At 44.8% G+C, this 12,790-nt stretch overlaps 1 protein-coding gene across 1 annotated transcript in view; it reads right to left on the bottom strand.

Moving 5' to 3' along the window:
* Positions 1–11,108, bottom strand: part of LOC121285089 (beta-crystallin A2) — an 11,928-nt gene extending 820 nt beyond the window's left edge. Inside the window, exons 1-4 of the mRNA XM_041201219.1 lie at positions 11,051–11,108; positions 7,001–7,187; positions 1,285–1,426; positions 204–346 (exon numbers count right to left, since the gene is read on the bottom strand). Of these exons, the coding sequence (XP_041057153.1) occupies positions 204–346; positions 1,285–1,426; positions 7,001–7,158 (443 nt within the window). The 5' untranslated portion in view covers positions 7,159–7,187; positions 11,051–11,108. The remainder of the gene's footprint in view (positions 1–203; positions 347–1,284; positions 1,427–7,000; positions 7,188–11,050) is intronic.
* Positions 11,109–12,790: the final 1,682 nt, after the last annotated feature.

Here is a 12,790-nt window from a genome sequence, read left to right on the forward strand (position 1 = left end):
CCCACAGTTGCTCCTTTTTGAATATAATTCCACTTCATTCATTTTGTACTTTCACCTCCCACTCGTTTGCCCAATGCACAATACCTGATATCTAACACCTGGCCAAGGTGGTGTGCTTTCCCTCAGACAGTGGGGAGGAGGGATGTGGGTACGTGTAACTGTGTGGAAGAACATTGTTGCCAGCGTGTCCACTGGTTACTTACGCTCCAGAGTTGACCTTGATGGAAGCAACCTCCTTATTACACCAGCCCATGGCCTGCAGAGAGGGGTAGTCATCGCACAACTCAAACTTACGGCCCTGAAAGTTTTCATTTTCGTAAAGGGTGACCTTACTGTCACTGTGGTTCTGGGAAGAGAGAGGAAGAGTGTAAGTGGCTGCATTGCAAATCCATAATATACAACGCCCCAAGTCTCCAGAAAGATCCCGACTGCAAGGTGGCTAACTTCAGACGTCCTGATGTGGAATCACTTTCCCGTTTGAATCCTGAATGCAACATATTCCAGACCATGTGGTGTCTTACAGGTGACATATTTCACCGTGTGTTACATGTAACATATTCCAGACCGTGGGCGGGATTTTCCATGCCCGCCCGCTGCCGGGATCTTCCGGTCCCGCCACAAGTCAATGGACTCCTGGCTTGGGGGGGTGGGGGGATCCTCGCCCATGGTGGGTCCCACCCGCGATGGGGCCGGAAAATCCCGGCCCATATCTTGTCACACGTGTACTACTCTCCAGCCCGTGTGTTTATCATAGATGTCATGTCACTCATTCCAGTCCGTGTCCTCCCTTATATGAAACACATTCCAGGTCATGCATTCTCTTACATGTAAAACGTTCCTGCCAAGGTATTTTCTTACCTGTAGCACATTTCAACCTCTTATCCAATGCATAAACTCCAATTCTTGCATATTCTGTGTGTGACACACTTCAGTCCATGTGTTATCTTATGTATAACATACCCCAGTCCATATATCTACCTGTGTATAACACACTCCTGTACATGTGCTATTCTTTATGTAAAACATTAAAGTCTATGTGTTGTCCCTGTGCGTAACCCACTCTAGCCTGAGTGTTCTCCTTTCTGTGGCCTGGCGAGATGGGACAAACATGCTCTATACACTTATAATAGCTTGACCCTTTCTAAAAGTGCATGGAATTTGATTGTATAAAGAGCACAGAGGAAACAGTCTCTTACCCTCGCCTCTTTTTGATAATTGCAGGCTTGGAGTTACAGGACTGACATAGACGCTGAGAGAAAGAGTCATAGATTACGAGGCACTTACAGCACATTTGATGGGCCGGAAAGAAAGCAGGTGCTCTGTCCTGTAGCCGCTGTTTCCACTCCAGGCATCCCAGTGTGGGTAGTCACCCTTCTCCAGAATGAACTGCTGTCCCTGGAACTCTGGATACTCATAGCCCACCCAACTACAAGTGAGAGAGGGACAAAAGACATTCAGTGATTTTCCCCAAACAAACAACATCTCATGATCCTGATATAACACTGCCTCCATCCATGTACAGCTTCCCACTGCCCACATCTCCAAGGTACGAACATGCAAATGTATGAACCAGCAGCAGGAGTAGGCCATTCAGCCCCTCGAACCTGCTTCGCCATTTATTAAGACCATGGCTGACCTGATAGCAACCTCAAAACTGCATCCCGCCTATCCCCGATAACCAATCACCCCCTTGCTTACCAAGAATCTATCCACCTCTGCCTTGGGAATATTCAAAGACTCTACTTCCACCACCTTCTCAGGAAGAGAGTTCCAAAGACTCACGACCCTCTGAGAGGAAAAATTTTCACCTCATTTCTGTTTTAAATGGGCGACCCCTTAGTTTTAAACAGTGACCCCTAGCTCTAGATTCTCCCACAAGAGGAAACAAATCCACCCTCAGATCTTATGTTTCAATCAATTAGCCTCTTACTGTTCTGACACATTTCCCCCTCCCCTGTTGGTGCCAACTCATGTTGGGGCATACTTCCAGAGGCATGCCATTCATTCCGAAACCAACCCCAGAGGAAGTTCTTCATTCTTGAGTTTCGACAGTGGATTTCGATGGGCAATTTGACCACATGGGGCATTTTGGCTAGACCCAAAGCTGTCCACAGCTGACATCTGTGCATTCGCCTGCGCACATTCCAGCAGTTCATCAGAAAGCAGTAAGGCACAGGAAACAAGATGGACCTATCCCCTCTCCTCATCCCTGAACTCTGCCTCCAGATAGAGTTAGTGTCTGGAATTCTGGGCCTTGCACATAGCAAGTTAAATGCTTTGGTTCACTTGACAAATAGACTTGCATTTATACAGCATCTTACAAAATCTCTGGGCATCCCAAAGTGCTTTACAGTCCTCAAAATACCTTTGCAGTATAGTCACTATTGCATTGTAGGGAAACTCAGCAACAAATCTGAGCACAGCAAGCTCCCACAAATAGCATTGTGGTCATGGCCGGATAATCTGTTTTAGCAATGTTGATTGGGAGTTAAATATTGGCCAGGACACCAGGGAGACAAGTGACTCACAATTCAAAAAAATACTTCATCAAGCAGTTGCCAGACTGAGAACCAATGTAGGTTAGTGGGCACAGGGTGAATGGGGCATGACGTAGGTTAGGATGCGTGCAGCAGAGTTTTGGATGAGCTCAAGTATACAGAGGTTAAAAGGTGGGAGGTTAATAAGGAATAATCAAGCCTACAAGCAGCATAGGCAAAAGAATTCACCAAGCCCCCTTAGACAGCACCTTCCAAGTCCACAGGCACTATCATCTAGAAGGACAAGAGCAGCAGATACATGGGAACACCACCACCTGCAACTTCCCCTCCAAGCCACTCAACATCCTGACTTGGAACTATATCACTGGGTCAAAATCCTGCAACTCCCTTCCTAACAGCACTGTGGATGTACCTATACCACAGGGACTGCAGCGGTTCAAGAAGGCAGCTCACCACCACCTTCTGGATGGACAATAAATGCTGGCCTAGACAGCAATACCCATATCCCATGAATTAATACAACAAAACATAGGAAATAAGAGCAGAAGAAGACCATACAGCCCATTGAACCTGCTCCACCACCATTCAATGTGACTTTGGCTAATCTTGAGTTTCAACTCCAATTTCCTGCCTGCATCCCATATCCCTTGACCCTTTGAGAGACCAAAACTCTGTCTATCCCAACCTTAAGTATATTCAATAAGAGAACATCCACAATCATTCGGGGTAGAGAATTCCAAAGACTCAGCTCTTTGTGTGAAGAAATTTCTCCTCATCTCAGTCCTAAATGGTTGGCCCCTTATCCCAAGACTATGCCCTCTTTGTTCTATGTTCCCCAGCCAGGGGAAACAACCTCTCAGCATCTACCCTGTTAAACCCCTTCATAATCCCGAATGTTTCAATGAGATGACCTCTCATTCTTCTAAACACCAGAGAATATAGACCCAATTTTCTCAGCCTTTCATCATAGGACAACCTTCTCATTCTCAGGAACTAATTTAGTGTACCTTTGCAGTATTGCCTCCTACAACTATATCCTTTCTTGAACATGGAGACCAAAATTGCACACCGTATTCCAAATGTGGTCTCACCAATGCCCCATACAATGTGGCAAGACTTCTTTAGTCTTGATCTCCAATCCTCTTGCAATAAAGGCCAACATGCAATTTGCTTCCTAATTGCTTGCTGTACCTGCATGTTAACTTTTTGTGTTCCTTGTACAAGTACATCCAAGTCTCTCTGAACATCAACATTTACAAGTTCCATGCCTGTAAAAAATATTCTGTTTTTCTATACTTATGACCGCACACTTGCCCCATTCTACTCCATCTGTCACCTTCTTGCCAACTCACTTAACCAATCTATACCTCTTTGCAGTGTCTTTGTGTCCTCCTCACAGCTTGCATTCCCACATGGTTTTATATCATCAGCAAACTTAGCTACATTACTCTCTGTCTCTTCATCTTACATCATTAATAAAGATTGTATATAGCTGAGGTCCCAGCACTGATCCTTCTGGCACTCCACATATCACTGCCTGCAAACTTGAAAATGCCCCATTTATCCCCACTCTCAACTTTCTGCCCATTGACCAATCCTCTACCCATGCTAATATACTACTTACTCCGAACTTACTTTGTGTATTAACCTTTTGTGAGGCACTCTATTGAATGCCTTTTAGAAATCCAAATATGCTACGTCTACTGGTTCCCCTTCATCTACCCTATTAGTTACATCCTCAAAAAATTCTATTAAATTTGTCAAAAAGGATTTCCCTTTTGTAAAACCACATTGACTTGTTCCAACCATACAATGCTTTTCTAAGTGCATTGTTAAGACTTCCTTAATAATAGATTCCAGCACTTCCATGATGACTGATGTCAGGCTAACTGGTCTGTAGTTCCCCGTTTTCTCTTTCCCTCCTTTCTTGAATAGTTACATTTTCTAACTTCTAATCACCGAGACTGTAACAGAATCTAGGGAATTTTGGAAAATCAAAACCAGTGCATCAGCTATCTTTTTTTTTATTCATTCATGGGATGTGGGCTTCACTAGCTATGCCAGCATTTATTGCCCATCCCTAGTTGCCCTTGAGAAGGTGGTGGGTGAGCTCCCTTCTTGAACTGCTGCAGTCCATGTGGTGTAGGTACACCCACAGTGCTCTTAGGAAGGGAATTCCAGGATTTTGACCCTGCGACAGTGAAGGAACGGTGATATATTTCCAAGTCAGGATGGTGAGTGACTTGGAGGGGAATTTTCAGGTGGTGGTGCTCCCATGTGTCTGCTACCCTTGTCATTCTAGATATGGTCGTGGGTTTGGTAGATACTGTCGAAGGAGACTTGGTGAATTTCTGCAGTGCATCTTGTAGACGGTACACACTGCTGCTATTGTGCATTGGTGGTGGAGGGAGTGAATGTTTGTGGATGTGTTGCCAATCAAGTGGACTGCTTTGTCCTGGATGGTGTCCAACTTCTTGAGTGTTGTACTCATCCAGGCAAGTGGGGAATATTCCATCACGCTCCTGACTTGTGCCTTGTGGACAGGCTTTGGGGAGTCAGGAGGTGAGTTACTCACCACACAATTTTTAGCCTCTGACCTGCTTTGGTACCCACAGTATTTATGTGGCTAGTCCAATTCCGTTTCTGGTCAATGATAACCCCCAGGATGTTGATAGTGGGGGATTCAGTGATGGCAGTGCCATTGAGCATCATGGGGTGATGGTTAGATTCTCTCTTGTTGAAGATGGTCAATGCCTGACACTTGTGTGGCGCGAATGTTGCTTGCCACATGTCAGCCCAAGCCTGGATATTGTCCAGGTCTTGCTGCATTTGGGCAGGAACTACTTCAGTATCTGAGGAATCACGAATGATGCTGAACATTGTGCAATTATCAGCGAACATCCCTACTTCTGACCTTATGATGGAAGAAAGTTCATTGATGAAACAGCTGAAGATAATTGGGCCGAGGACACTACCCTGAGGAACTCCTGCAGTGATGTCCTGGAACTGAGGTGATTGACCTCCAACAACCACAACCATCTTCCTTTGTTCTAGTTATGACTCCAACCATTGGAGGGTTTTCCCTCTGATTCCCACTGACTCCAGTTTTGCTTGGGCTCCTTGATGCCACACTCGGTCAAATGCAGCCTTGATGTCAAGGGCAGTCACTCTCACCTCACCTTGGGAGTTCAGCTCTTTTGTCCATGTTTGAACCATGCAGCAATGTCTTTTGGAACCCCAGGATGTAGACCATCAGGTCCCGGGGATTTGTCAGATTTTAGTCCCTTGAGTTTCTCCAGTACTTTTCTCTGCTGATATTACCTTAATTTTCTTACTCTCATTAGCTCTTAGGTTACCCTCCATTTCTGGTATGAATTTTGTGTCTTCTGTTGTGAAGACAGGCCCAAATTATTTGTTTAATGTTTCTGCCATTTCCTTAATCCCCATGGTAATTTCTCATGTCTCTGCCTCTGGGGGACAATTGTTTACTTTAGCTATTCTCCTTTTTAGGTACTTGTAAAAACTCTTACAAACATATGAATTAGGAACAGGAGTAGGCCACTCGGCCCCTCAAACCTACTCTGCCATTTAATAAGCTCATGGCTGATCTGATCTCTCAAAATTTTTATATTCTTGGCTAATTTATTCTCATATTCTACTTTTTCCCTTTTCATCAACTTTTTGGTGGACCTTTGCTGGTTTCTAAAACACTCCTAATCATCAGATTTGCCACTATTATTTGCAATATGTCTTTTAATCTAATACTGTCCTTAATATCTTTAGTAATCCATAGATGGATCTTTCTCGCTGTGTTTTGTTTTTCAATGGAATGTATTTTTGTTAAAGGTTTTGAACGGTTTCTTTAATTATCTGTATTCCCCACTGTTTACTGACTGCTATACCTTTTAGTCTATTTTTCCAATTAACTTTAGCCAGCTCTCTCCTCATGCCTCTATAATGTAGTTTGTTTAAATTTAAGATTCTAGTTTGGATTGGAGTATGTCATTTTCAAACTTAATGTATTATGATCGCTATTTCCCAGTGGATCTTTTACTATGACATCATTAATTAATCCTGCCTCAATGCACAAAACTAGATGTAAAATAGCTTTATCCCCAGTTGGTCCCACAGTATGACATGACAGTGTGATAAAAGCATTCTCCAGACTCACCTTCCAGACCACCATTGCAATTGATTGGTCCAGTCTAGATGAAGATTAAAGTCCCCCATAACTATTACATTGTTTTTGTTACAAGGTCCAATAATTTCTTGCTTATTGCTCTCTCCAATGGTATAACTGCAGTTAGGGAGTGAGGGTGGGGGTAGGGGCTATAAACTACCCCCACCAGCGTTTTCTGACCCTTTCTATTCTTTAAGGTATGGGACAGTGGGACCAGCAACCACACAAAATCTAACATCTCTATTTTACTAATGGCAGAGGACGTTGTTTGGGGATGTGAGAGGTGGTAGTGAGGGGCAGCGGTGTAATGCTGGATACTTACGGTCCACATTCCACCTTAATGGATCGGATCTTGTTGAACCCCCGCTCCATGATGTTGGCACATTCCAGCATAAACTCGCAATGTTTTCCCTGGAAGTTTTGCTCTTCCCAGATAGTGATCTTCCACTGTCCCATGATGTCCATTGGTTGGGTTGTCATCTTGAATTGTTGCACTGTGCCTTCTGTAACTGCAGGAAGATGAACATATCATTAGTGGCAAAAACAAAGAGCAGCTCCCCAGTTGCACTTTCAAGTAACTGTACTGGCCCATTCATAATGGCGGTCACACCTTCAGTGTTTTGACTCTACACTCTGGAATATCCTCTTAAAACATTGCCACCTCTTCACCCCCCTCTCCTGATCTAGAGCTGACCTATTCAGGGACCAGTTTGCTTCCAAACCTGTGACCCTCATCATCTAAATGGGCAAGGGGAGCAGGTTCACAGGGCACCATCACCTCCAAGCTCCCCTCCAGTCACACACCACCCCGACTTGGGCATGCAGTGACCATTCCTTCATGGTTGCTGAGTCAAAATCCTGGACCTCTCTCCCTAACAGAACTGGGGAAATACCTTCACCACGAGACTGCATCGGTTCAAGAAGGGAGTTTTGCTCCTTCTTCTCAGGGGTAACTAGGGATGGGCAATAGGTGCCAGCCTTGCCAAAGATGCCCATATCCCAAAAATGAATTGAAGCAAAATGGATTTGTTCCACATTTGAGTTTAGTGAGTTGATCCCCCACTGAAGCAGGAGCTTGTTTTTTCAAACACCCCTGATTTGGGAAGGGGTAAAAAATTGGCTGGGGTTCTTGGCTCCCCATCACAATCCAGATGGAAATTCTGACCTTGAATTTTGCTGAAGGCTACTATTGGCCATTTTCTGTAACTTTGTTGAGAGACTGGCAGAAACAGAAAACAAATGGATTAGGGAGTCATTTTCAACCATTTGAATTATTCATCCGGTGTGGTGTTCCACCAAGTCTCCTACCAACTAATCGCTTGGTAATGCAGAACCTGAGTATTGCTGAAAAATGAGACATGCTATCAAAGCTTTTCATCTTGCACTCATCAGGACAGCAACAATTTATACTGCCTGAGAAGAGAGTGCTGATTGGTTGACAATTGGACTCAGGTTGATGGAGGCGTTGCCTTGGAGCATGCAATATGGAACAGTTAACTGCCCAGCTTTTCCTGGTTGAACAAAGCTGGGCAGTTAACTGTTCCATGCTGTATTCTCCAGGGCAACACCTCTATCAATCGGAGTCCACTTACCAACCAATCAGCACTGTCTTCTCATGCAGTATAAATTGTTGTTCCCCTGTTACTTTTGGAAAATTCTTGCGAGCTACCACGAGTGCAAGATGAAAAAGCTTTGGGAGCATGTCTCATTTTTCTCCTATCCATCTTATAGCAGGAAAATAAGACATTGGGAGAACTACCAAGGATCTGCCATGGAAATGCAGGGCTTGTCATAAAATCATTACAGCAGGAAAAGGGGACCATTTGGCCCATCAAGTTCAAGCCAGAGAGAGAGAGAGAGTGAACAATCCAGTCAGTCCCATTCCCCCACTCTATTCCTGTAGCCCTGAAATCCTACTTCCCTCAATTGTCTTGACCTTTTGAATTCATTGATCATCTCTGTTTTCACCACCAATATGGTGCATTCCAGAATATACCAACTCACTGCATTAAATATTTTCTCCTCATCTCCCTTCTGCTTCTCCTTCCAATTACCTTAAATCTGCATCCTTTAGTTACCGACCCTCCTGCCAGTGAAAACAGTTTCTTCCTATCAAAATGCCTTCTTCTCCACTTTCACTGCCTTCCTGTCCTCCCTTATCCTCTCTCTTCATCCAAACTCTCTGACTCATATTCACAGCCACGCCTCAAACCTGTCATCTCTTGTGGCCTCTCTGCTCCTTCATCTGGACCGCAGATGAAGTCCACCTCTTCCTTATATTAAGCACCACCCATATCCTTCTCCCCCCTTGCAATGCCTCTTCTTTCTGTGGGTCACACACCACCACCACCACCACCAACCCCCCCCCATTGCCCACCCGGTCTTGCCTGGAACAGGCTCTAAGCAAACAATCAAGCGGCTACATGGCTGTGGAGAATTGTCACAGTGCAGATTGATCCCCTCCTAATCCCATGTCTATACACACACACACACGCACCTCAGAACAAAGGAAGTTAAGGGAGATCTGATAGCGGTTCAAAGGATTATGACAGGCTTTGATAAGGTAGGCATGGAAAAACTATTCCCATTAGTCAATGGTAGTAGGAGATACAGATTTAAGGTTTTAGGCAAGAGATTCATGGGAGATGTGAGGAGGAACGTTTCTATGCAGCGAGGAATTCACTGCCTGCAAGGATGCTGGAAGCAGATTCAACAGTAGCTTCAAAAAAGAAAATTGGAGATATATTTGAAAAGGGAAAAAAAAAAATTGTGGACTATGAGAGAAGATCGAGGCCAGTGTGGCTAACTGGATAGCTCTTTCACAGGAATGGGCCCAAGTCTTTGTAATGGGACTCCAACCCACCACCTTGTGATGTAGAGGCAAGAGTGCTGCCAATTGAGCCATGTCCATAATTTATTGACCCAGATCTTTCAATCAAAATAATGATAAAGCTAACCGCAAACCCAAAACTACTCAGGGGAGGGTGGATGCAGTTAAACACAAAGATACAGAAGTTTCTGCCGGATTTCCAATGCTCCACCATTAGCTTCATGAACAAGCTTCTCAGTGTCTGGCTCGCCACTGAAACCCCAAATACATGAACAATGGCGGACGGATAAAGACCTCCTGGTGCATCTAGTCTGGCCCACACAGTCGTGATACCTTGTGTATCTGGGACATCTTCAACCAGGATTGTACCAGGAGGCATTATCTCGCAGGAGAAGGAGGTAAAGGAGAGAAGATTGGGGAAAAAAAGGACTCGGAACAATATCCGTGGAATTTCATTAACAGAGATGTTGTGCTCAATGGCTTGGACTTGGCAGAACTCAATAAGCACTTCAACTGGCTTCAAAACAGGATGTAATTCCAGGCTTTTAACAGGCTCACTGGTTTCAGGAGACTAGCACTGTATTGCCTGGCTCACCATTGAAATTAAAAATATACAACTGATGACAGACAGATAATGACACTCTGATCCATCCAGCCTGGACCCCACAACTTGTATCACAATATGTACAATTCGCACCCCATCCAAAAAGCAGGTGGTCTCCTAGGCGATGCAAAAAAAGATAAAAACCCTGGGGAAAAACATCTGGCAAATGCCTACCCAGCACACCTAGGCAATAAAAACTGGTCCAGGAGGTCACCCTGGTACAAAATCCCCAAAATACCTACCTTTCGTACGAGGTGATCTCTGATACAGTCACCTCTCTCTTGCAGGAATTCCCTGAATGATATACAGTTCCCGTACTTGGATTGTAGACACAAACTAAACTCTCCTCACAAAGTTAAGGCCTGGTCATCTTATTATAAAGTTGCCTTTTTAATGGTATGCTAAGTGTTAATTGCTGCCAAAAAAAATCTCGCTGGCGCTGAAGATGAACTATTACAACTGTGGAGACTCATTCCTTCAGCTTTTAATTGTTACTGGAGATTTTTTTTTTAAAAACCTTTTCTTTCAGTCTCTTTTTTTCTTCCTCTTAATCCAATCTTTCTTTCCCTCTCTTTAGTTCTCTTTCTGTAGCTGGTTTGACACTGAATCCCCTGTTTTAACTTACACTGCCCAGTACAGTGGTTGTGCCCTACAGTTCAACGTCCCCTTCAAACTGTTTGGTTTTAAAGAGGCACACAATTGTTCATGCACAATCCAGATGTCCTGCAGAGGATGCTGTACTGTCTCACTCATCCGCCAGCAGCAAGTTTCACAGCAAGTCTCATGGAAAACAAACAGGCAAGGACTAGTGTAAATAATGACAGGCATTCATTGCCTGGCTCCATTAAATTCTGTGCCGTTACTCTCTAACTTTAGCCTAAACACTGAAGCAACTCTTCTTGCGCACGATCGAGTAGCTGTGCGTGCAAGGTACTCACTTGAGTCTGCGGTGGCTAGATCCAACGAGGCTGCTGTGGTGTCTGTCAGGGAGGCAAAGCCAGTTTTATACTCCTGCATCATCCCCAGTGTAAGTGCAGAATGGGCACAATCCCTGCAAGCTCAGCAATGTGCAGCCTTGATAAGGCCCACGTGAGTCAAAAAGCTTTTGTGTGGAGCCTCTGAGACCATTGTGGAAAGGATCAGCTTTATCTGTCTCCCCAAACCTCGCTACAATAGAAAATGCTGTTTCTACTTTTGACCTCCAGCCAGGTTGACAAGAAAAACAGACTGACACAACACGAGCTTGGCAGCCAGTACAATTAGTTACATGCCACATTGCAAGGACAATGAGCTGGATATGCAGCTGCGATTTAGTGAGATTATGTTTGTGGAAAGTCCCTCTCTCTCCGTCTTGCAATACTTCTCAGGCATATTACCACAGCACATTGCTGGAGATGGTTACCTTCATCCAGACCTTGAGTTTCCTGTCCATTGGGGGTCCCAAGTTCAGAAGCAATGGCCACCTGGGACCAGGCCTGAAGCCGAAACAGGAGGTTGTGGCTTTCCATTAGTTATGAAGCAATTTAAGTCAAGGCTTACGGCCTGAGACGCTATCAAAGCTGAAAAGATTAACGGAGAAGACAGAACCACTGACCACTTAGATTTACAGAGAAGCTTTCGCAACTTGAGGACGCTTCAGCACCTTATAGCTCATTAGTTCCTTTCGATTTTGAGGGGTGGGCACTGTTGTCATGTAGGAAACGCGGCAGCCAATTTGTGCACAGCAAGATCCCACAAACGTCGACGCGATCATGACCAGATGAACAGTGCTTTTTTTTTTAGTGATGTTGTTTGAGGGAGACTTTAGGAAGAACCCCGGTGTTCCCCTTCAAATGGGGCCAAATACATCCTGCTGAGGGGAAGAACGGGGGTCTCAGTTTAACATCCGATCGGAAGGGTAGCACCGTCAACAGTGCAGTGCAGCGATCTCAGCGCATCATACAAGATTCTGAAGGGGCTCAACAGGGTGGATGCTGAGAGATTGCTTCCCCTGGTCGGGGAATCTACAACACGGGGACACAGCCTCAGGATAAGGGGCCGATCATTTAGGACTGAGATGAGGAGAGATTTTTTTCACTCAAAGGGAAGTGAATCATTGGGATTCTCTACCCCAGAGGGCTGTGGATAGTTTACTGTTGAATACATTTAAGGCCGGGATAGACAGGGAAATGAGGGATATGGGGATATGGTCGTATTGAATGGCGGAGCAGGTTTGATGGGACATAGGGCCTACTCCTGCTCCTGTTTCTCGTGTTCTTGTGACTGCACCCACCATGATGACACCAGCCATGTTTCAATACCTCTCATGTGGACCCACAGTGGCTGTGAGGAACTGTCCCCACTGACTCTGGGTCAGTATATCCACAGGCATGTATTTATTGCTAACATTTATTTTAGTGCTGGCATAGCTAATGAAACATGGCTCACATACCTAGATACAAGGACAATATTTCCTCTGATTGAGGAGATTCCAGAATGAGGGGGCCACGATCTTAGAGGCCGTTCAAGAAACACTTTTCTATTGGGGAAGTGGCCGTGAATCGATCAGAGGATTCAAGACCGAGATCAATAAGTATTTTTTTTAAATTCTTTCACGGGATGTGGACTTTGCTGGCAAGGCCAGCATTTGTTACAGCTCCCTAGTTGCCCTTGAACTGAGTGCCTTTCTCAGCCTTTTC

Source organism: Carcharodon carcharias, chromosome 12, assembly GCF_017639515.1.
Source record: "Carcharodon carcharias isolate sCarCar2 chromosome 12, sCarCar2.pri, whole genome shotgun sequence".
NCBI lineage: Eukaryota > Metazoa > Chordata > Chondrichthyes > Lamniformes > Lamnidae > Carcharodon > Carcharodon carcharias.